The sequence below is a fragment of the Cygnus olor genome, chromosome 3 (assembly GCF_009769625.2).
Source record: "Cygnus olor isolate bCygOlo1 chromosome 3, bCygOlo1.pri.v2, whole genome shotgun sequence".
Taxonomy (NCBI): Eukaryota; Metazoa; Chordata; class Aves; order Anseriformes; family Anatidae; genus Cygnus; species Cygnus olor.
In genome coordinates this window covers 46741190-46765375 of record NC_049171.1, presented here as the reverse complement: position 1 = coordinate 46765375, position 24186 = coordinate 46741190, and the positions used below count along the sequence as shown (strand labels likewise).

The following is a 24186-nucleotide window of genomic DNA, read 5'->3' as shown; positions in this document are numbered from 1 at the left end:
TGATGCTACGGCAGGGCCTGAAGCAGGTCCCTGTGGGACAGATGTCTGCTGGGGCTCACAGGGGGGCATGGACAAGAGCAGGAGTGGAAGCGCCCCTTTTTGAAGGGCTCTCCCCATCCTCCTTGGCCCCACTATCTTCTAAGTGAGGGTTTTATGAGCTTCTCTTGTTTCCTACTAGGTCGGGGCTCTCCTTCACAGCCTGTACCACCCTGATTATTCAAGTATCCGTCACAAAAATCTGCTCAACTCAAGCCATCAACGGATTTTCTATGAAAATTAAATTATACACTCGAGTACGATTTATCCAGCGGGGATGGAATTTGATATAATCTGGAGTTTGAAGTGACTTTGTATCATGTAACTTTTGTTCTTCTACTAGTTCTCCTCGTCCTGCTAACTTCAGTCCACATGTTCCCAAAGGCACACCACGGTGCCACTGCCCCTAACAGCTGTTGGTGCAGACCATAAACTTTTAAAGATGTGCTATGTGAGAAAGACTTATGATCTTTTTATAATCTAACTTTGGATCATCTGCAGAATGTCTTCAGATATTAAATCCATTTTCTGACTCAGACACAAGCTAATTTTAAGTGACAGTTCACCAGGGAAGCGTTTTATTATTTGATTATTGCCCCCTGCCTCAAGTGGCTGTATTTCAGCTGGAGGTTTAGAAGTATGTTTTTCTCTGTTTGAAAATATGCTTTCTGAGTTACTGGCAAATACCACTTATTATAATTTAATGCAAAACCACTTCTTTTCTTGTTGCCTCTCTCTAGTAGATGTCTACACTGGAAAAAGTTTTTGAAGCGTTACATGTGTGCTGCAGTGCTCATTAATATATAGCCAACTGAGCTAGAATATGAGACTACCTCACTAGCCATATTCCTAGAACAAAATTCAGCATTACAGTCTTTTCAGGGGCAATGTTTCAGTAAGCTCCCTCATTTCCAATAGCTCTCAGCTCCCTTCCTCACACTTTACTTGCAGGGCCATGCTGTAAAACAAGTCAGTGAAATATCTCACATCAAAAACAAAATCTCACAACACACAACTTACTGCAAGTTTATACCCAAACCACTTACTGGTACAGTTCACCTGTGCCAGAAAGCATCTCTGCCACAAGTGTGATGTTAGCAGAGGGTAGCATAGGACTGAAACTTCAATAACTGAAATTGGGAGATAGAGCTACACCCTTAATTACTGCTTTCTTGTCCCTTCTTGCTTGATTTTCTTGTTTCCATTTTGTTGTAAATACTTCAAAAGCAAACAAGAAGAAAGTTTGTCATCCTCCCCCCTCTCCAAAATGTTCCACTTGAACCAAGTACCAATTCAAGCAGATACAGCACTACAGACACTCTGCTGAAGAAGTATCCAGATCTGAGTTTCAATGAGAAATATTTACAGATACTGGGTAATATCTCAAGGTCCCACAGATAACCCTAGCTTCTAGTCCTGTGAGCATCCTTTCTTTGTTAATATGGTGCCAAAGATGTACAGAAAAAAAAATATTTAAATGTGGACCACAGTAAAGAGTATTTTCCCAGCTATTTGTAAAAAAAGGTTTGTTTTGGGTCACATACAAACGTTGAAGTGTTTGGGAAAAAAATGAAAGAAAACCATACTTTTTTTCCCCCTGTTCCAAACCTTATACGAGATGGCTGGCTAGGTTCTGATTTCATTTACTCTACTCTAAATCAAGATTTCATGGACTTGTCTACGAGTTACGGAGCAGCTGATTAAGGCGTGAATTCAGAGTGCTTTATCTTTTTCACATCAGCTCCCGGCGCTCATTCTTGGAGAGCAGCACAAAATACTTTTGAGTGAGCTCACTGTCAAAGCCGAGCAAAACACACAGTGTTCAGCATGTGTTAGGGGTTCCTAGGAAGGCAGGGAGCTGCAGCCTGTCCTAACACACTGCTGCACATCCAACCCCCAGCTGCCTTAGGTAGACAAGCCCCAAGAGCTGCCACCTCGCATTTATGCTGCAATACGTGAGCTCTGAACCCAGCACTTGCCAGACTAGAACCCCAACTGGGTTTTGTTCAGATGCTTCCCCTCTAGCCCAGATTACTCTTGATATTGTGAAAAAACTATACGGAAGACACATGGATACTACAAAAGCTTATAGTAAAGTCTGGGAATGTGAGGCCAGCAGGCTGCTTATGGCCACAGTTTCATTTCATGCAGGCCGCAGAGAATTTCCCTTCCCCATCCCAGTACGTGTCGGCGTGCAGGCTGAGAAATATGCCTCAGCGGCCTGCATAGCTGTCAGCAATTACAGACCTTTCCCCCACCTTATTATAAACTTCATGTGGCCAACAGCAATGTTGAGGGGGAACTATTATAGCTAGGTCCCCACAGCAACAACATGCTGTAAATTACAGAGAGACCGAGTCTATTGGGGAAATACCACAAAATCTACCAACCAGCAATATTTGGTAACCTCAGTGTCATGGCTTTATTTTCCCTCCCTTCACACACTGCTGCTTTTCCCTTTCTTTTTCCCTCCTTTGCTTTCTCTAACCACTTCTGCCGTTCTTTACCCAGGGAAGTGGTTGAGTCACCATCCCTGGAGGTCTTTAAGAGACATTTAGATGTTGAACTTAGTGATATGGTTTAGTGGAGGACTTGTTAGTGTTAGGTCAGAGGTTGGACTAGGTGATCTTGGAGGTCTCTTCCAACCTAGACGATTCTGTGATTCTGTTCTTCCCTTCTGCCCTAAATCCTGCCCACACCATTAACAACCATGGGAGCCATTTAACAGGAGCCACTTCAAACCATGCTGCCAGGCTGGGCCTGCACGCTGTTACAGTGATCATGTGGAAAAGAGAAAAAGACCAGAACGCAGAATTAACTTTTTATAAACGGAGGTGGTTTTCATAGCAGAATAGAAATCTTAAAGAAATTTTCCACTATACACGTTGGAGATGCACTTTGTTATTGGCTAGGCATTCAATCAAAATTATTTTCCTTGAGGCAAAGACACTGTTCCTCATCGGCTGACAACATCAGTTAACTTCAGGGAGTTTGAATTTCAGGCTTCTTTGGTGTCTTCCCAACTTAAGCATAAGAATTTTTAAGGTAGAAGTGTGTTTTTCCCCATGTTTTCATATTCAAATTAATTCAGTGTAATTTTGAATTTTTTCCTTCTTTAAAGGCAGGTGAACATGAAAGCGCATACTGTCTCACAGATTACCCCTCAACACTGTTTTCTGGGATATATCTGTCCAATTTTGTATATGCTTTAGCTATGAAAAGATGTCATCAAAAGCAGAATTCATCTCACCTAACATAAGGGACTTGTAAGGGAAATATCTACAGCATTGGAGCTAGGATCCTTTTGTAATCCATGAAGAGAAACAACCACAAGGCAAGACTCATCCCATATATTTTAGATGCTTACCTAGGATGAGTTACATTCTGAAAGTATTGCTTCCTCTGCAATTTATTCAAATCCCTCTCTTCTTAAATATATATTATTTTTCCTGGTCTATTTACAACCTATTTAAATTTCGAAGTTTTTGAAGTAGGGATTGTCTTCCTTCATATATACATGTGCAACAAATAGAACAACAGTATCACGACTGTATGACCGTGGCCTTTATTTACTGCCACAGTACGAAACATCAACAACAATAATGCTATGAATATTGGAAGCCAATCTTCAAATACAACAACAACAAAAAAGGAAGAAGAAGAAGAAAAAGGTTTCACAGCCACAGCATGCAACACAATGCTGAGAGGTCAGATATGGTGACCAATCAAATAGAAAGCTTTGTCCTGCTTACAAAGTCTCCCCTTGTTATGGTTATGGACTCTGATCTGTTACACAGCAATAAATTTTGTTCATGGTATTTAGCTTTTACAAAGAAGGTGAAAGAAGGACAACTATCATGTTGTTTCCAGCCCTTAATTAAAAAAAAAAAATCAAGGGGAAAGAGAAACAGGCCTTTTAACAGATGTGGGTACAAGTGGAGTTCATCTGTATCAAGCAAAGGCTTCTGATCCTGTTTCTAGAGATTGGGCTGGGCTTCCAATCCAGGTGACCCTCTCCTTCCCAAGCTATTCTTTGTTTCTGAATGTGCAATGGAAGAGAGCTACCTCTAAGTCATGCTGTAAATCCAGCACTGCAGGGGAAACTCGGCTGTTGGGATATTCTGAATGGGCTCCATATTCACAAGCTATGTATGTATTCCCCCTGATATCAGTCATGACAGCTACTGGGATGAGAAATGCCATGAGGAACAGAGATTCGGGTAAAGGTGAGATCCACTGAAACACAAGAGCTTTTGGGCAGGAAGGCTGTCATTGGGGAACCAGGTAGAGGTAACTTCATAGTGAAGAGGAATATGGAACTTCTTCAAGCCATTAGGGGCAGAAAGTAAAGTAAAACAATGCAAGTCAGATTGCTGTGCTTGTGTAAATAAGGGCATCTCTGGTCATTAAACTGTAATTGGTAAAATATTATTACAACGCTTGTTCAGACTACCAGCCATTATGACTTTCAGAAACTTCTGATATTCTTTTATTTTTTTTGAGTAAAAACAGAATTCATCAAATAACACATACACCTCATTACTGCTACTTTCAAACCCCTAACTGCAGTACCTATACTTTTTTCTGCACAGAACTACCGATGCAAAATTTAAAACCCCACTGCACACAATAGTCTCCTCAGCATGCACAATTCTCAACTAAACATGACATTACTTCACCCGTATTCAGACTGACCTGTCTTCTCAGCCTAATAGCAGTGTTTTCAAAACAGTATTACATTCCTTTGCAGACTCCCCCTAATTCAATAAAACCTTCTCAAGGAAAACCAATCAAGTGGGTGATTTATGTAGCTGTATAGGTACAGCTTAATAACCTTAATCAAATCACTAGGCTACATATAAAAGCCAAATTTACACAGAAGGGCTTCCTTTCACAAATGAATAAATGCTGAAAACATAACTTCAAGAAAAAACTTGCAAATAAAAAAAAAGGCAAAGTAAGGTAATTACCTATCTCCCTTTGGTTTTCTTTTTTGTACTGTCTTCCCTTTGGGTCGTCTTTCACTTCCTAAACAGGGGCTCCCACCAGGGCCTGTTACCCGTATTGATTCAAGGCCTTTGGAAGATTTCTTAAAAGTAAATTCCACTGGTTCTCCTTCTTTTAGGCTTCTAAATCCTTCCATGTAAAGCTTGCTCTGTAAATAGGAAAAATACTCTTGGTTACCATTGCCTTCAAAACAATATTTACATTCATAATCAACAGGACAAATTTTCTCCTGTCTACTATCCTGGAATACATACAGGTTGAATAACAGTTTCCTCTGCGTGAGCTAGCGGATGACACTACAAATTATAGTCCCAGATACACTGAAAACACTATTCAACACTAAACAAGTAACAAGAATCTTTTTTCAGTACAAACAAAACTGAAATATTATTTTCCTTTTCTGTGTTGAATGCTGTTGATCTAAGAAGGCAGAGAAAATGCTGTATCCTTAAAATCCTAAGACAGCTGTAAGTGAATAGGCTCTTTTAATGAAAAGGAAAGGGAGCAACTGTTCACTTCAGAGCTAATTCATTTTATGATCAAAATTATCATCATTCGTATTCTTTATATCTGGGATACAGCTCTGCCCATCTGAAAATGAATGAAATATACAATGAACACCAAAGACAGGAGGAAGGCACCCTGAATAATGCCAACTGAAATGGGCAATTCAAGTATCCCTAGTGAGCAGCTAAATTTCTGTTCGCTACCCAAAAATCTCATGTAGTTAGCATGATTCAGGTATAGATTTGTATTTTCATTCACAGAAAAGGAAATTATCATCACCAGAACAAGTGAAATAAATACTAATACATTTTCTGATACTATACTGTAGCAGTAAAATCTTGGACAAGCTGTAATCAACAGGAGCTCACGACTGACTTTAATGTAAAGAAAAATTTCCCTTCAGTTCCTATAAATTATGTACAGTAGTAAATCCATATCCCAGGACCCATGTGATGAATTAAATAAAACGATCATCAAGATAAGTTAGACAATTTCTTTTATGGGAAAAAAAGATACAACAGTAGACACTGGATGCACTGCACATTTATTTTAGAAGTTATACATTACGTGAGTGAGATCAGAATTTGCACATTACATGAGTGAGATCAGAAGTTACACATTACATGAATGAGATCAACTGGATTTACAGAGAATATTACCAAATCCCTTTCCATTTCCAAATACTTTCTTCTTTTTTTTTTTTTTTTTTTTGGCCCAAGAATTATGAAACACGTCATCTTCTTTTGCTCTTGAACTCTTAATAGCAAAGAAAATTTATCTTGATTGATTCTTACTCAGCTCTCCAGCACTCATACGGCTGGACTGTGGAGTCAAGGAGGGAGCCTTCACTGCAGGTACTGTCCCACTCAATCACGTGTCAAAACGAGCCAAGTGATACTCGACTGTGTAAGTCACATCTACTCCCCCCAAGTCCAGCTAGGGAATGTGTTGAAGTCAGACTGCAATCCCTGACATGGACACCCTGTATACATGTTATGGGCACGGGAAGTCCGCAGCACCATGACACGGTCGCTGAGGCAGTCTGAGCTCAAGCTGCCTTACAAATCTCATCCCAGATGTTTGGGGCTGTTGGCCCTGGTGTCTGCATGGCAGTCTCTCAGAGACAAAAGGGGCTGAGAACGGAAGTTACACAGGCTATCTCAAGAGGTCGCTTCCAACCTAGACTCTTCTGTGATTCAGAAGTCTTAACCTGCAGCTGAATTACACCCAGTAAGGCTGGAAAACAGGATTCCTCTTCCTTGTCCTGCAGCAGAGTTACCTTGGGGAACTCGTGTCAACTTCTCTCCATCCCAAGAGATGTCCCTCTTGGGACATCTCTACAAAGTCCATTGCCCACAGCACTAGTAGACTAAATTAAATATTTCTAATTAAATATTACAAAATAATTGGGAATATTTATTTTAATGAAACCATGTCAAAGCACACACACATCTTCGCTTCAAAAAACCCATGTACCAGACCAGCTCACAGTCTACCCAGCAGCAACCGTTCATAACAAGAAATTAAGAAGGTTCACTTGACAGAGGGACACAGTTGCTTATAATTTTTCCAGCAGTCGAATGTAAGCAACAACACAGTTCAACCGGTTAGAGCAAGGCTATTTTTTCCTTACCCAGTTACTTCAAGCAGATAAACACAAGCCTGTGTTTTTCACTAATACGGAATATGGCATGGATGTTTGTCTTCTTCTTTAATTACAACTTAATGAAGATATAGTTAAGTCTATAGCAAGACTTTTTCCTTTCCAAGTCTCACGGTTTACAAAACAAACACCAAGAGGTTGACATCTGATATGCACATTATGTTATGTCTTCTATTTTACTTCAAAAGAAAGAAGAACTTACCCAAACACAACCTAAAACAAGGTATGTGTTAGTGTTCTTAAATGTTTTTTTTTTTCACATTTCACTTTTAGCAACGAAACTTTCATTTCCAAACAAAGCACTATACTTTCAAGAGGGTTTTATGAAAAGTATGTTTAAAAGCCAAAATTATGGAACAATCATCGTGCTTTCATAAGTCACGTATTATGCAAGTGTACATTTTTTTGAATATTTGTTTTTTCAAGCACTTTTTTCAACAGAAAAGGTTAAAAAAACAGTCCAAATGACTTGCACAGTACCCTCCTTTAATACACCTCAACAGCTTATCAATGCTAATAGATGGATTTGGTGTTCTTTGACTTATTGTGTAAACACATACTATGTTGTCAGTCTGCTCATGGAGAGATACTCTGTGGGTGTAATAACAATTCAAAATCATCATGAAAAAAAATGCTGTTTGAAAACCAGAAGAAAAAAAAATCTAAACCCCTTAAGTTAAGAGCTCCTTTCAACTTTTCTGAAGAGTTGGACAAAAAAATGTCTGTAAAGTTGATAATTTAATGTTGGGAGACCTAACTCGGTATTTTCCTCACATTATTTAAACAAATAAAACACACACAATTAAAAGCAGCCAGAGTTTCAAGTCAGTGAACCATTTCTAGAGCCCTGAATGGGGTGTTTGGGCACACTGCCAATGAACAAAGGGAAAAACTTAAAAGCACCATGCTTTTCCCCCTTTCTCTCTTTCAACTGTCACAGACTTTGCTGTTATTTTTACCAGAAGTCAATACAGTGGTTTCAGACAGGAGTTTTTTGTTGTTTTTTTTTTTTTTTTTTTTTAAACTTAACAGTGCCAGTTCTCTATATTTTTTTAAAGCCATCCAATTATTTCTTGATATTTTAGCCTGTAATGTGAAGTCTCACACATCACTGTCACAAGCAACAGCTTGGCCCAAAAAGCTGGCAATTTCTTAAGAGTATTAACAACAACAACAAAAAATATGAAAAACCCATGATGACAAGTTCTTGAAAAGCATTTCTTAGTATGAAGCAAACCCCAAAATATCATAAACTGTATTATCAAGACCATCCCAAAGAAAAATACCATTTCCTCAGTAGTTTCAGGGAATGCTTGCAACACTCACCCGGCTCTACAAAAGAAAGGAAGTTTGGAATTAAGGCTCATTACAGGGGTCTGATCTCTTCTGATACACGCACATTACTTTTATTAACCTGTCTGGAGGGATGGGAGAACGTGTTCCCAGTAAGCACCTCCTCAACGCTTCTTTGTCATTTCTAGCTGGGGCTGCAAAGAACTGCTCTTGCAGGCATGAAATTCTTGGGGGGGGTGGCAGCGGTGGTGTTATTCAGTGGCAGTTCGGCTTAGATCATTTATTTTCTCTATCTCTCATTTCTGCCCCTTTTTATCTAGCGATTGATTGATTGCTCGGTACAATGACCAGATGCCACCAGTACGCTGGGTTTCACGAAGTAAGAAAACATCTTTCCCTCCAAAATTATCTACAATTAAATCCAGACATGAAGAAAAGCATATCCTGAAGCCCAGCCAGGCTAAAGACTTTAAGAAATTCTCTCCAAAACAACCTTGCCCAGTGTCATCAACCTCTGGAGTGCTTCTGAATCTTCTGTCACAGAGTAAGATGAGACAGAGGTGAAACATTTTACACTGGATCTACACCAGTGCTCTCACCCACATTTGCTCAAGAGCAGAGTTGCTGTACAATGTAAATCTTAGGGGAAGTGCTGTGAAACAATGTAAATTGCATGATACAAGGGCTGCTGCTAGAGTATATCGAAAAGTCCATTTTAGGAGGTTTTTGAAGTTAAGATATTTTTGCAGAGGGCATGCTAAAACAAACAAAAAGTCCATTACACAAAACGGCAGGCTCTTGAAGAGCAACGTGTAGCTCTGCATTTACACAGAAACCAAAGGCCACGCGCCCATGCGACAACCTAACCTCTCGCCACTGCTCCCTCCCATCCCCTGCTCCTGCTGACCTCAAAGGCTTTTTCCTGCTCCTAGAGGCTTATCTTGCACCAAATCTGGCACTTCTCAGTCCTCCCCATAAGCCAATTTAACCCACTAATCTGACAGGAAACAAACTCAGTTTAAAAAAAAAAAAAAAAAGAGGGGAGGGGGAGGGTAAGAGGAAGAGGAAATGGGGATAGATTTCTGTTTTTCCAGTGAGCTAAATCTGTTCACGGAATGGTTCAATGAGCTCCAGGGCACATACAGTGGAAACTGCAGCTATTGAGATTAGAATGTGCTTCTTAGTATTTTGTGAAGAAAAAAAAAAAAAAAAAGTGGTAGTGGTACTAGTTACAGTAATTCATAGTTTGATTACAAAGAATATTTCTAAGTTTACTCTAAAAATAGAGCTACGAAGAACTCCTTGCATTTCTCAAAGATTTGCCTTCCAGGTGTTAGTCACTGAAAAGCCACATATACTACATGCATACAACATTTACTACGTAGGGTAACCTATTTCAAGCAACTTTACAGTACGGAAAGAACTGGTACTTAGGCAGGTACTGCAGTGCAGCTGGTACACTGCAATTCCACATCCCTATTTACTTGGAATTTGTTTCTGTCTTGAATTTCCACCTCAACTGCAGTCATTTTCATAACCTCATGCCCATTCATCATCCTGTCACTGTGCCCGTACTGTTACTCTTCTTACTGTGAAGTATGCAAAGGTATTTATTTAGCTTTGGAACAAAAGGCTCGCTAACTCAAAACCACCCTCCCTGTACAAGAGATGAACTACTTCCTCCCTTTTCTTACACTTTACTAAATAAACTTTTACTAACTGCTTTAACTTAACAACTTCATAAATTCTAAATCACTTAACACATTCAGTTCTTGTTCCTCCATGACCTCTGAGAAGTGAGCATTTTTTGATTATCTACTCTTCCTTCCTTTCACAGTACCTTTTCACTACAAGGTTCTCTGCTAGAAAGAGCTATGTGATTTCCCACAATTCTCCTCCTTTTTCTTTACTTGAGATTCAAGTTGAACCTTTTGTCCATTTAAGCCTCCAGTACTTCAGCTCACCTAAGCCAACTCAGCAGCTCTACTAATTTAACGAAAATTAGACCTTAAAATGTTAAGTTGTTGACTTTCTATCTTCAGTTTTAAACCAAATTAACCCAGTCTGTGTTTTATCTTGATTTTTTTTTTTTTTTTAAATCAGTTTTACTATAATTTCACCAATTCTTTGCAAGTCCAAAATGACATGCCGTCTATTCTGAATTACTGTTCGGGGAAGAAAACCATTGCCTATCATGTCCAGAAACAGAACATAATTCTAATACCACTTGTGCTTAAATATTCATCTGGCCTAATACATAGCCTAACTATAATGTTACTATTCCAATTAGAATTTCTCTCTCATAATATTATTACTACACTATCTGTATATAAATCCTAAACCAGAAGTCTACTACAGGTCTGCTATAATTACTTCCCAAAGTGATTTGCACCAAACATTTTCTATTGTATCCACGATTGTTTCTTTCCACAGTGCCACTTCATGACAATTTGCTAATTTTCTGCGTAATTTTCAGTATTTGTGTTCAGGCCATGAATGCTATTTGACCGTGTTTCCGCTGCCTCTATATCTGGTTACACATTCAGCACCAGCTGTTCTACTTTTGTATACTAATGAAAAGAATCTGGATAATAAACATCTCATTTGCTTCTCCCTGACCTCGCCCAGCTTTCTAGCTATAATAAGTATAATTTTCTGGTACAGCATAGCACCTACACAACTAGTTTTCTACCAGTTTTTGCCTTTCCTCTGGTCAGAACATTTGTGCTAGGATGCGTGCAGTTCTCTTTTACCCCATTTTCCTTCTGTGCTCTAACACCGGGCATGACAACTAAGCCAGCCTCCTCTCCCATTTCTTAGTGTACGTCTATCCTCACCAGTCACGCTAGGCACAAGATACAGTTTTAGGACACAGTTCAGCTAGTTCAAAGGGACGGCTCCTCCTCCCCAACCTCAGTCGCCCACTGACCCGGGAAGAAAACCGTTTACCTGTTCTTGGTAGCGTAAGGCTTTCTGCTGCATTTCATGTGAATCAGATCTCTGCAGAGTCAGAAAACCACCAGTACACTTCAAAAGAAACTGCATGGGTGTGCAGCCACGGCAGGTAAGGAGGGACTGCCGCACGCAGCAGACTTTCGGTGGCATCTTGCCGCCTTGTCACTTACGTTGCCTCCATGATACCCTGAAACCATGCCACAAATACTAGAAGGCTTATGATACCCTCAGTAGCCAGGGCATACAGAAGAGCCCATTTTCTTGCCACTCTCCCAGAGGTTGAACACATCCCAGCGCCCTCACTGCTGCATGGACGTGCCACCTTTGGGACCCCCACGTGCCCCCCAGCCTGGTTGCTGCTCCCTTCACTGACTTGCTGCTGAGCTGCTCCTCACTGACGTGAGCCACCCCATTTTCTGTTACTGACACCCCTGTCTGCTGCAGGGCGGCTCTGCAGAAACCCAAAGGATGCTTCCAGAAAAATCAGGAACAAGTCAACATGACCGTCCAGGCAGATCATCCTCTTTTTATTTTCATTAGAAGGAGGTCCTGTTTTTGTGGGTTTTGATTGGTTTTGTGTTTTTTGATTTTTACTTCTCGCGTGAAACAAGGGCCTGAGGTCCAGATTAGCAAGCTCTCCAAGACTCCCTGACAGGCAAGTAATTTTAGAGAAGTGTCAAGTGCAGACTTGGCAGAAAGCCAGCATGGCCAGACTGCAGGCACACTGTACCTAAACTCTAAAAAACTCATGGCAATGGTGACCTGCATACTTCTTTAGTGCCCACCAGGGCAGAGTATTTTTCAAGCCTCCTTCCTGCTAAAAACCCGAACCTCCCAGGGAGAGGTCAGGACAGGCAGTTCTTGCAGCTCTTTTTCTATTATCAGAAGAAAGGAAGTGTCACACCAAGCTCGGTTCTCTCATTTCTTCCACAAGGGATATAAATGCACCAAAACCTGCACAGTGATTGAGCCTTCTCCCGCTTGGCACCTATCCCATGAGTTTAATGGCGAGGGATAGCACACAACACAGCTACTATTCACTCATAAAAAACACACTGCACATAGTGCAAACACAGATGTCCCCTAACAGATCTAAAAATCAGTCGATTTCAATGTAGAGTCCCGTAAACAGAGATGGAACAACAAGAGCATGGGAAGGCACAATTTACAACCCACATACTTCGCTGCATTTTCCACACACTGAGAATTTACTCTGGTAGAAAGCACAGTCAATGGTAGAGTTATTTCACTTAAAACCAAACCACAGTTTCCTCCAGATTTACTACACCTTTCTGGTGTCGTTAACCACGTTTTCAGAGGCAACTGCAGCACCTCAAGTTTCCACGCCTGCCCTACTATGGCTACAACATTCATTCCTCTGCTTCTCTACACCCCCCCCCCAGCCCCGTGCACAGGAACGACAATCCCTACATCAGGAAATGTTTTAGCTATATAAAGCTTTCCTATCCACCTCCCTTACCACCTCCGATCATCCCAAGAGACTACATATAATTAAAAAAAAATTAGGCCCAGACTGCGCTCTGCTAATTCAGGTGTAGCAGGATATCTCTCCGCACAAGCACCGTTCCCTTTTCCTGCACAGAAGTGGCCTGGAAAAGAGCCATGTTTTCTTACTGCAAACCCCTAACATCGATCTCTGGGAAGCCGTCCTTAACCTTTAAGAGGCATACCAGTATTGAAAAATAATACCAGGAAAAGGCAAATCCACCTTTTTGCGTCCTAGCTTTACCTGAGAAAGTTGAGTGGTTCACTTCTCGGTGCAAACAGCTGCATGCTGGCAGGTACAGCAGCCACGGGCTGACATGCAAAAAGGCATTTCAGACAAATGATTTGGCACGTTAGTACAGAGAGAGTCCTGAACCTGGAAACGCCAGTTCAGCTCACCCTGTTCTCTTGGCAGAACATAGCCTGGTTATACTGATTTGTCTCCTTCTTCCAGAAGCATGGTGTAACGGGCAGCTACCAACAACCAAGGAACATCAGGCTGTGAGGAGAGGCTGGGTCACATTGGTGGGTACCAGCTAACACACACCCTGGACAGAAAGGGCCTTACCACTGAATGGCGAGCTGGGGTAGGCCGGAGGGAGAGGGAAAGGACGGAGCTAAGTGAGAGGAACATTGCTGGATTGTGCTGGCATGTTCCTGTTACACTGCTGACCGTGCCAACAAATTGATATGGTCAAGAGGCAGGGGCACAGGGTGGTGGAAGGACAAGGCCCCAACAAGAGATGATGGCCCACAAGGAGTGAGCTGTGGCATCAGCCTGGCTGAAGGTTCAAGCTCAAACCCACCTGTGGAAAAGACATGGCTTACAGTTACAGAGGTTACAGGGTCTCAGATCCACTGAAGAGCAAACTGCCCTCTCTTCCCAGGCTGTGAAAACACAGGAGCAGCTCAAGTCCTGGAAGCAGAAAGAGGGTTTACAGCCCAGTCCCGATTTGAACTGTGCAAGCAGTCCATCCCTGCTACCTCCTCTTTCTCCTTCTTCTCCCCCAGTCAGCCCCAACTACCCCTGGGCTGGAGCCTGGAGAACCATTCTCACACCATTCATGGGTCCTGAGCTGAGCAATGCAGCCTGCAAGCCTCGCATGGTGCTGTGGTGCCAACCTTGTGGTCCTCGCCTCAGAAACCCGACATCTCTGCCGAGGAGGATGCTTTCTGAAAGCCACCATCAGCTGCACTGGTGTAAAGCCCCTCCACGCTTCCTTCCATCACCTCTTCTAATTGTTCAGAGAGAAAAAAGCCACTGTGAAAACTGAAAAGCCACTGTGAAAAATTCAGGGAAAAAAAAAAAAAGCCAATTTTGAAAGCTACTGTGAGCAGGGGAGCCAGGGAGTAAGTGAGCACCGATTACAGTTTAGCCAACGGGGAGTAACTATGCCCTGAGCAATCCAAAGATAAAAATCCATTGTCTTGTAAACAGGAACCTCTCTCAAACTATTCTCAAGCATTTGGGCAAACATTGTTCTTACTTTTACAGTGCAGATGTCCTTGACACCCACTGAGGACTCACGTTGCACCATGCAAGGTCCTGCACAAATTATACAGGCATGGCTTATCAATGGGCGATACACAGATGTTGCTAAAATATTTTGGGGTCAGAATGCACATTTACTATTTCTTTTTAATTCAAATGCCAATATACAAGTGAAACAAAAATAAAATACTGTTCAGAATGTTTATTTACTAAAGATCTAAGTCGCCAACAAGACTTTATACATACAAAAGTAAGAGAAGTATCTAACAGAACTGGTGGGGCTGGAATGTAAGTGCTCATAAAACTAGGAAATGATAAATAGGCTGAATGTTTTAGTCAGGCTGTTTTTTGTTTTTTAAAGTTACTTTCACAACATTACCTATACCGTAAAATAAAGTACTTTTTCATTTGTTATAAAGGCAAACTTAAGCAGCAGCACTTACGCTGTATTAACAATTCCTGACTTAGGATTCAAGTTCTCTAGTATATCTCTTTTTTTTGTTTGTTTTGTTTTGTTATGGTTAATCCTCCTCAGCTATTCTTGTAAAGCAAATCATACATTTTCTAACCTTTCATTTTTTTAATCAAGTACTTTCTACAGTATTCTATCAGTTCTAGCAACTTAAAGATCTAGTCAAGTATTTCTTAACTAGATAAACTTTTATTAGAAATACAAATGTTTATTAGGTCCTTCAGATAGATGTTTGAATAAATGAACAGTTGTCTTAGAGGAAGTACGAGCATAAATTTATTTCACACTTCAATCCTTTATAACTTTTTTGGAGGAGAGAATGGTAGATCATCTAAATACATCACAGGTAAAGTACTAGGAAGCAGTGAAGCTAGTAATAAACATCTAACAGTCTGGACCTAACAGAAAATGAGTGGATAACTTAAAACTAAATTAATTTTAGAAATACGTAGCAGTGGAAGGAGAGAGTGTTGATGACTGGAAAATTTACTTGAACTTAGCAACACCTTTAAATTAATATTTTGGAGACTATTTATTTTGTAACTTTACTATGAAATAATTCTCTAAACAGTTGCATTTTAAAAGTTGATAGACATTGTTGGTACACAGACATTTTTGCTACCAATGCATAAGCTATTTTCTTTTAGAAGGCACATCTCAGGATTCAGTGAAGCACCTCTGAATTTACTATAATATACATGAGAAAACAGCATTTAAGGCCAATGAAAGATAGATTAAAGTGTTCTTTATTGAAGAGGACAAAAGTTTTTAACTATCAAAGATAAACTGTTTAAATTTATTAGCATAGGTATGGCGGAGGTACTCAGAAATGCTTTAATAATTGACTTTTAAAGTAATATCACTATAGAAATATATTTTGTGAAGAAGGAATTGTGAAACTGGAATATCACGCATAGACTACATTAACAAAATAACTGTAAGGTTGGCTTCTGCTCAAATTATGCAACACAGGACTACTTAAATATTATTTAAGACTCAAATACTGGGGTGTAAAATTGACAGATTCAGTTTTACTAAGCTAATCCAAAGAACATAAACGTTTCCCATGGTCTCCTGAAGGAGGGTCAGACCAGTGGCAGTACAAAGACCCAAAGGGATTCTTTAAGACAACTCCTCTCATAATCTGCTAACACAGCTTCCATCAACACTAACAGGGGAATAGGAGACCCAGAAGTATCAGCCTTTTAACTCTGAATTTGTTTGCTTTTCTAAGTTTGTTACACATCAAACATAACAGATGCATCACGCTATGAAATGCACACAGGTGACTAGTTCTGCTGTAATTATAAAGCAACTATTACAAAACAGAGGTCCTTCCAAATGGAAATTTATGGTTTAACTGCATCATCTAGTAATACCCTTTCAATGTCATGATTTGAGCCGCAGATGCTTCCCCATTCTTCCTAATTTTAAAAGCCTGTAGTTTTGTAGGGTACTGACTCCACGTGCAGCACATGTGTGTCTCCACCACCAGAAGTGCAGATTCTGTTCCACCAACAAAATTCTTGTTTGTGAACAGAGAGAGAACAATGTACAAGCATGTTCTCTTCTAAATACCCTTTTCAGGCCAATGTATCACAAAGACCAGGGATACTGGCTTTGCAGTAGATACAACTTCTTAACTTCTAAGTTTATTTCTATTGCACCCATCCGTAATACCATTAAACAGTTCTTTATTTAAGGATACTATTCTTCTCAGTTCTGGCTGGAGATTTTTCCTTCTAAAAGTTATACATTGTATATGAGAGAAAAAAACATAACTTCATAAATATTGAAGTTTTTTCACTAGTCTTTTCCACTCAGTCTTGCTGCATTAGTGCAGTCTGCTCGCACAGACTTGCTTAGCATCAGTGAGAGCTGCCAATCCCCCCACAACAGCTCAGTATCCCCCAAAAAATGTAACCCATGGTAAGAAAGCAAACAGAAAAAAAAAAAAGAAAAAAAAACCAGCTTAAAATCTCTACCATCTATATTACGCCTTTATCCTTTATGGGCCCAATAAAAGTTGCCTGCTCCCTGAACTGTTTGCTTTTAATACTGGAAGTAAACAAATTCCAGGCTCCTTTTTTATTGGACTGTTTGAAAGAGAAAGCTCCAAAGGCTAAAACCAGAGGTGCATCACATAGTAACTACAATGCAAGAAGCACAACTGAGTTGTGAGAAACAACAAATTGTGTGTGTTATTTCCTTGTTTGTGCTATCTTCAGTGACATATCCTACGATCACATGCACATCAACACTTATTTACTGGCTGCTAGGTAAGATGCAACCATTTGTGGTTGAAAGCATGACGTGTAATGTGGGGGGTGATCATATTATCATATAAAGTGAGATAAATAAAAAGGGGTTGGGGTTGCAGCTCTAAGTGCAATTTCAGTTTCAGGGGTCTCTAAGCCTTTTCCCCTTGATGGTACCACCTCAGTTTTCCCTTATCGCAGTTTACATACATGCCTGTGCGCATGTGTGTGCACTTGCAAACACGTGTAATTTAAAGCCAGCTCCATAACCTGCCTTGATCAAATAGATTAATCAAACAGAGGCCAAGCTAAACACAAGGCCACACAAGGTGCACATTAGAAAGTATAATAAAAGGTGAGCTATAAAGCTCTTGCCGACAGAAAAAATTACTTGCCAGTAACTTGAGTTCTGCGAGTGCCTCTCGCACCCGTGACGCTGGGGGGGCACAGATACGCTGCAGTGTGTAACCACAAGGCTCCTTCATCCAGGCGCCGCCTACGCTGGATGAGTGTGCCCAGCCCCTACACGTGCTCAGGGGCACAGGCCTCCCCTGTACACAAACGTTTCAGGACAGACGTGACGCATCTCTAGGGACCGGGGGAAGAGCGGCGAAGCACAGAGATGTGGGCACGGACGCGCCCACAGGCCTGTAGGTCCTGACACAGCTCTCAGCACTTGCCTGTTCCACTGTGCAGAGCCCTAGAGCAGCTCTCAGCCCACCAAAAGGCATCTTGATAAAAAAAGAGGAAGCTACGAGAACCAGAAGAGGCAGAGAAGAAGGAAGGCCACTTAGTGATTACTCAAGCTGTGGTTAAATGAACTCTAACAACACTCTCCTCTGAACAGGGGTCAGCATCCATTTGTGCAGTCTTCAACTTGCAATTCTAGCAACAAATTGCTGTGGTGATGCAGTGAAGTAAACTTACCAGGAAAAACAGACAAAAAACTACGCCAGGCAATGACTCAGCTTTTGCTAAGTGGGGTTTTGGAAGATGGCAGATGAAATTGTTAACTGAAATAACCCGAAGACCTTGAGTAGGAACATGGTAAATCCTCAGGAGCAACACAGAAAGGGAAGACTTGTTACCTCTGTGATATGCACACCCAAAAACACCATAACACTTCCCAAAATTATTTTTAACAGCAGCGAGTAGTAGGAAGCAGACTGTTCTCAACACATGTGGCAATCCCACCTGCACGGCTGTTCCTGTTCCACCCCAGCTAGACCCCTGTAAAGCACTGTAACATAGAAGTAGAGAAGATAAAGTACCGGTGGTGAGAAAACAGAGCGGATACCAAGCTTTATTTCCACACTCACTTTTAAAACTGAGTGAGATTTTGCTCGCTCAGTCAAAAACCGTCTCCACGAGACACAGAATACTGCTGTCTGTTCACTCTGCAGACAAATTTAACCCGGTAAATCTACTTGGTGTTCTGAAGGTTCAAAAGGCACACTACTAATGGAAGTATCCATGAAGAAGCACCCTCATCCCTGAAGCTGATCGCTGTCTTGTGCAGCTGGAGAAGACAGGTAACGTGCTCTGGGGCACCACCCAGGCTCTGTGACTGCTCTGCTCGTGACCAGAGCAGGGATGTAGCGGAAAAAAGACTTGTGAAATTTTCGAACATCTGGTCAGGTGAACAGATGTGAATCATTTTGAGACCAATCCTATATAATCAATCTCACTTTCTTAAACACATACCTTCTTCAACTCACTGGATCTCAAGAACAAATTAACGAAACAGCTTTTTTCTTCACAGCTACATGGTACTTCTGCACCTCCCAGAGCACTTAGACACAACCACTGAGCCATGTGAATAGATACGTTAAGAATGCAAGGAGAGCACAGGACCGCGTTCACAGTTAGTCACCTGTGAAGTTTCTGCAGCTCGTATTCCATGTGGGATTTCTTATGGGTCAGCGCTGTTTTATGGACACAGGAACATGCCATCCCAGAAGTAACTTCAGATTAACCAGGTGCGTAAATGTCTGTTATGTAGACAGGCAAGATACTTCTGAGGTAAGAAATTAAAAAAAGTTTAACGAGAAAATAGAGAGTCAGGACTACAAAAAATTGAAGCAAGCTGCTATTTATTTCTTTATTTTAAGGTGAACACAAATCAGCTTGATTAATCACCCCGATGTTTTCCAAAGAATTAAGCCCCTGAGGCTAGCAATAAGGATGAGAAACTTAAAAGAGAGGCAGGGGACAGCTCCTGGCAGAAAGTTGGGACGTGTAAATGTGCAGAAGAGAGACACCGTGACAGCAGATTTGGAGCTGCAGGATGCATGACTCTGCGGGCTCAAGACCTCATGCTTCCCTCCTCTGCAAGTGACTGAAACTAGAAACAGCTGAATATACAAGAATTAGCCCTGTATCAGTAAAATATCCGTGTTTTCAGTTCAACTGCAGATTTAGAAGAGAGTTAAACACGTATAAACTACCAAATGGATACTCCTGCACAGCCTACATGGTGTTTTTCTCAGCCTTAATTGACATAACCTAAACTGACTGAAAAGCTTTCTTAGAGAGTAAAAATGGGGATGGATTTGTGTCGTTATCGTTGTACTGCAGTATTTAGAATCATAAAATCACAGAAGAAACACTTAGGTTGGAAGGGACACTCATCCAGGTCAGTCCTTAGTCAAAAATCTCAAGATATTTTGTTTTACCTGAATCAAAAGATGTGGTTCCATGAATGCTGTCTGTGCTGGCAAAGCTACTTTACAAAGTTCACAGCTTCCCCTGCTATTTGCTGCCTCCCTCCTCCACGTATTTATGCTGATTTATGTTTGTGGCACGCTGCTGTCCCTTAGATGCAGCTTTTAAAAACTAATAATCCCCTTGCACCATTTCTGAGAGGGCGCAGATGGAAAATGAGGGCCTGAAAATGTTTCTTGTCTGCCATCAAAGAAAACGTGTACTGTGACTGTGCTCAGACACCTGTCACAGCTCCCTCTCACTTACCCCATCACTGGGGTCCTGCCACTGCTCCTTGTCTGACACCACACAGAATGAAGGTCTATCACATAAAACGTCAAAACCAGTAATAAAATCATTTGGTGCCTGGTGGAATGGGCACAGCAGCAGTGATGTACGGTCAGTAAGGAAGCATACGGCCAGGGCAGAGCAAGAAAGCTCTCCGGCAGCTCTCCCAACAAAGTGCTCTCCAAAGCACTGCTCAGCTGACAGGGGCTTCACTCACCGAGTCTCAGAGTTCAAACGATTACTGCTAGATAGATAGCCATCAAATGATGTTCTTCCAAAATCTGAAAAAGTCTCACCTACCACAATACATTATTAAAAATCTGTGACATATATAAACATGTTACATCTGTTTCACATACTTATTTCTACCTCAAATAGTAACACTGCATAGTTTTTGATACAGCCTGCTTCCGAATCTTAAAAACCTTTTGACTCAATCATATCTAATTATCAGGATTATTTTTAGCTTCCTTAACATGCTTCAACTTCAGGGCTTGACTGGAATTTCTAATGGCAACATGCTCAATAGCGTGCTGAGATTTATAGCATATACTAATTTATCTTCTATGCTATAACATCTACTCACAGTTGCTTGTAATATTTTGGTTTTGTTGCTATTGTTTTTTGCTCCATTTCACTTAATATTAATGAGAAGGTATCCAGGCAAGTTTTTTTGGTGAATTATGACATTTAAGTTCTTTAAAAAAATAAAATAACTGTTTGTTAAACAAAAATCCCTGGCTTTTCATACAGTGGTTCAAATCTACAAGATCTTACTAAATTCCTAGGACTCCATGTGGAAAAAGACAGGGATATAGATATCTCTATGCAGATATATACAGGGTGCTCTAATTTCAGAAACAGAGTACTTCTACGCTGACAATAAAGATAGAATATTAGAATTATCCATATACACTCATTAGTGTCATTTTTAATTTAAACAATGATCTTTTCAGGAAAAAGGAGCAGCCCCATTTTGCTTTTCCCAGCTCCAGATGCAGATTCCTCCCTCCACCCCATGTACCTGCCCTGTCATTCGTTTGAGCCATCACTAGTTTAGGTAGCTACCCCAGCACAAAATTAATTCTATGAATAACTTTTTTAACCAGGCTTAGCTTGCCTGACTCATGACAGAACCTGGGCCAGTGCAAAAAGAGCAAAGCACATATGACTGCTCCTACAACACAGCTAGCCTAAATGGCCTGAACTGTAATGTCAAATCATACCCTGAGAGTACCAGTCACCTAAACCTCTAAAGGACAAATGAAGTTTAGTAATCATTTAAAAACATTTTTCTTTGTGGGATGTTTCACTGAAATAGTCATAAACTATGTTCGGAACTCATAGGGATAGAGACGAACAGTTCACAGAAAATCTGGGATTTGTGACAAAACCTTTCTATCAACAACTACAGAGCCCAGTACAAACAAGTAAGAGTTTTTCAAAGTGAAAAACACACTTCACTGGAAAGTAAATCTGTTTGTATTAATATACCAAATCTGTACAATTCACATCTGATCAACTGTCCTGATTTCTTCACTCATTAGCAGATGAGCCAATGAAGATGCTCATTCTTTTCAATCCCTTTCTCTTATCACCCTCCCAGTGCAGTTGATATATCCACTGCCTTAAAATCGTGGATTTGTAAATGCTAACACACCTAATTAGAGATGCTAACTACCACTGAGGTAAGTCTGGGTAAAGAGCTGAGCCTCTTCGGAGCTGGGAATGAATATAAAGTGGGAATGAAAAGGATTTCTAAGAAAAAGATCAAGATTACTGAGCAGTGAAGCACAGGTCTTTAAAAATTATTGCATCGAGATGCATCCCCCCCAGCAATTAAGTGACAAGAACAGCTAATTTCTCCATCGGTATCGGGACTCAGCCTCCAGAGCAGCTAACCAAACAAAGCGGTGCTATATGCAGTGTGCTGCTTCCTCCCACTCTGCAATACACCTATTATCCAGAGCTCACACAGTATTTGGAAAATGTACGTGAGGAAGTGAAAAATCACCATCCTGTGTAAGTTCCACTTGGCCTGTGGATGTGGCTGAAGTTAAGCGTGTTTTTCATCCACCGCATTATAAAGAAAATTTCCAGCCTCCTGCAAGAACCTGTAACCTTGATGACCAAATAAGAGCTCACATTTTAGGCTGCAACTGTGGGCTCATCTTCACTACTGTTAAATCAATTGTACTTAACTCAATTACAATGAGGTAATTACATTAACATGAGTCAGTGCATCCACACATGGCGTTTGCACGTGTACTTAGGGAACTGCTGTTACCTCCCACGTTGCACAAGTACTTCACTCAATCATATTAAGCAGTTTGCAACTTGGGACACTTTCACCTGTGGTTCAAGCCAACACGAAACCACACGGCCGCCAAAAAAGTTGTGACTGCCTCCCCACATGCCCATTTGCACGGGGTAGATCTCTTGCAGAGCTGTCCTATGACAGGTACAAACTAACCCCGTATGGGGTTACCTACCCACAGCAGGGCCGCATACCTTAAAATTGACTATTTCCTAACTCTTTTTGGAGAAGAAACAAAAACACCCATGGGCTATCTTTGCAATCTTTTATTATTAAACAGAAAGGCGAGGCGAAAACGAAAAATAACGGTAGTAAAAACACAACACTGCAATTTGCGGACTCCTGACTGCAAAGCGAGGTGGCACAGCTCAACTCAGCACCCACTGGGAGAAATTTTGTCTGTGGCCATCCTCCCACCACGGCTCACACCAGAGCAGAGCAGCTGTGCTCAGATGCCCACCAGAACAAAACCAGGTGCAGCGGCAGTGGCTGGGGGAGAGCAAAGTGACAGGGACTACTGCTGTGCTTCCTCTCCCACAGCACAGGGGATGATGCCACTACCTCAGCCCGCTCCTGACCCTGGCTTATCTATTGCTAGGAATGGTCTTAAAGCCTGCAGAACCTACTGGTTCAGGAAATAAGGGAGACTTTCTGGTACTGACCAGGCAGGTGTTTGCAGCAAGTATGTTCAGCTTTCTCAGTGACTTCATTTAAGCAAGAACCTGGGCCCTGGTGCCGGGAGCACAGCTCAGCGACGATCCTGTCCGGCCCCTGGATGCCGAGAGAACTCTGCACAACTTTTAAATATAATCACCAAGCAGTTACTGAGAAACTGAATTCATGGTCAGCCACATAAAAAAGCAGATCCATAGATACAGAAAATAGCAAACTAATGCAACACGTTCATTTCCTCTTAAAAGACTATTTTAAGTTGCTCAGCTCAGTCTTCAGGAGATTCTAGGCACAGATACTGTGCCTGCTCCACAAAACTTACAAATGCCTCCTCTCATCCTACACGGAGACTCATGACTGATAAGGACAGAAATTCAATGCTAAATGCAGAAACATTCCCTGGCATTCAGGTATACAACACAGTTAACAAATGGTAGTGCTGAAATCCTATCAAAGGCAAGATGAAAGTCAAACGAAAGATGAATACAACACAAGGACAACAGGAACATACATTTCTCCTGTTTGTCTGAAGAAGCTCTCTCTAGAACACCTTGAAATAATACTTGCCCATCTACTCAGATGCCCAGGTACAAATATAATTCTACTTTGCATGATAAACTATCCTTTACTTACATTCTGTAAGCGAAAACACTTCTCTACAGAATAACGAGCCCAAATTACTAATGCCAAGAAGCAGGTTAAGTATGTTTGTATAAAGTTTTTAAATGTCATTATTACAAAAGACTAAATTAAGTTCAACTTCTGTATGAAAAAAGCAAGTTTATGCACAGATCAGAAAGGAACAAATAAAAGATATTTGTTCTTAGGAACAAATAAAAGGCATTTATTTGAAATTTATTATGCTATGATTCTATGAAAGCACCAATTAATATCTACTTTTGTGTCATGCATTTCAAGGGTTCATCTTAGTGAAACTTGTTTGAAACTCAGAAAATTGGAAATAATTATTCTATTTAGAGCCTGCTTACCTTTTCAGACAGCGTGCTTTTAATTATT

General features: G+C 40.9%; 1 protein-coding gene across 6 annotated transcripts in view; it reads right to left on the bottom strand.

The window, feature by feature from the left end:
* The window catches only part of LIN28B (lin-28 homolog B), a 96790-nt gene that overhangs the window by 37788 nt on the left and 34816 nt on the right, over positions 1 to 24186 (bottom strand). For all 6 annotated transcript variants that reach the window (XM_040552982.1, XM_040552984.1, XM_040552981.1 and 3 more), the window contains one exon: positions 5007 to 5191. In XM_040552982.1, coding sequence (XP_040408916.1) covers positions 5007 to 5191 — 185 coding nt within the window. The remainder of the gene's footprint in view (positions 1 to 5006; positions 5192 to 24186) is intronic.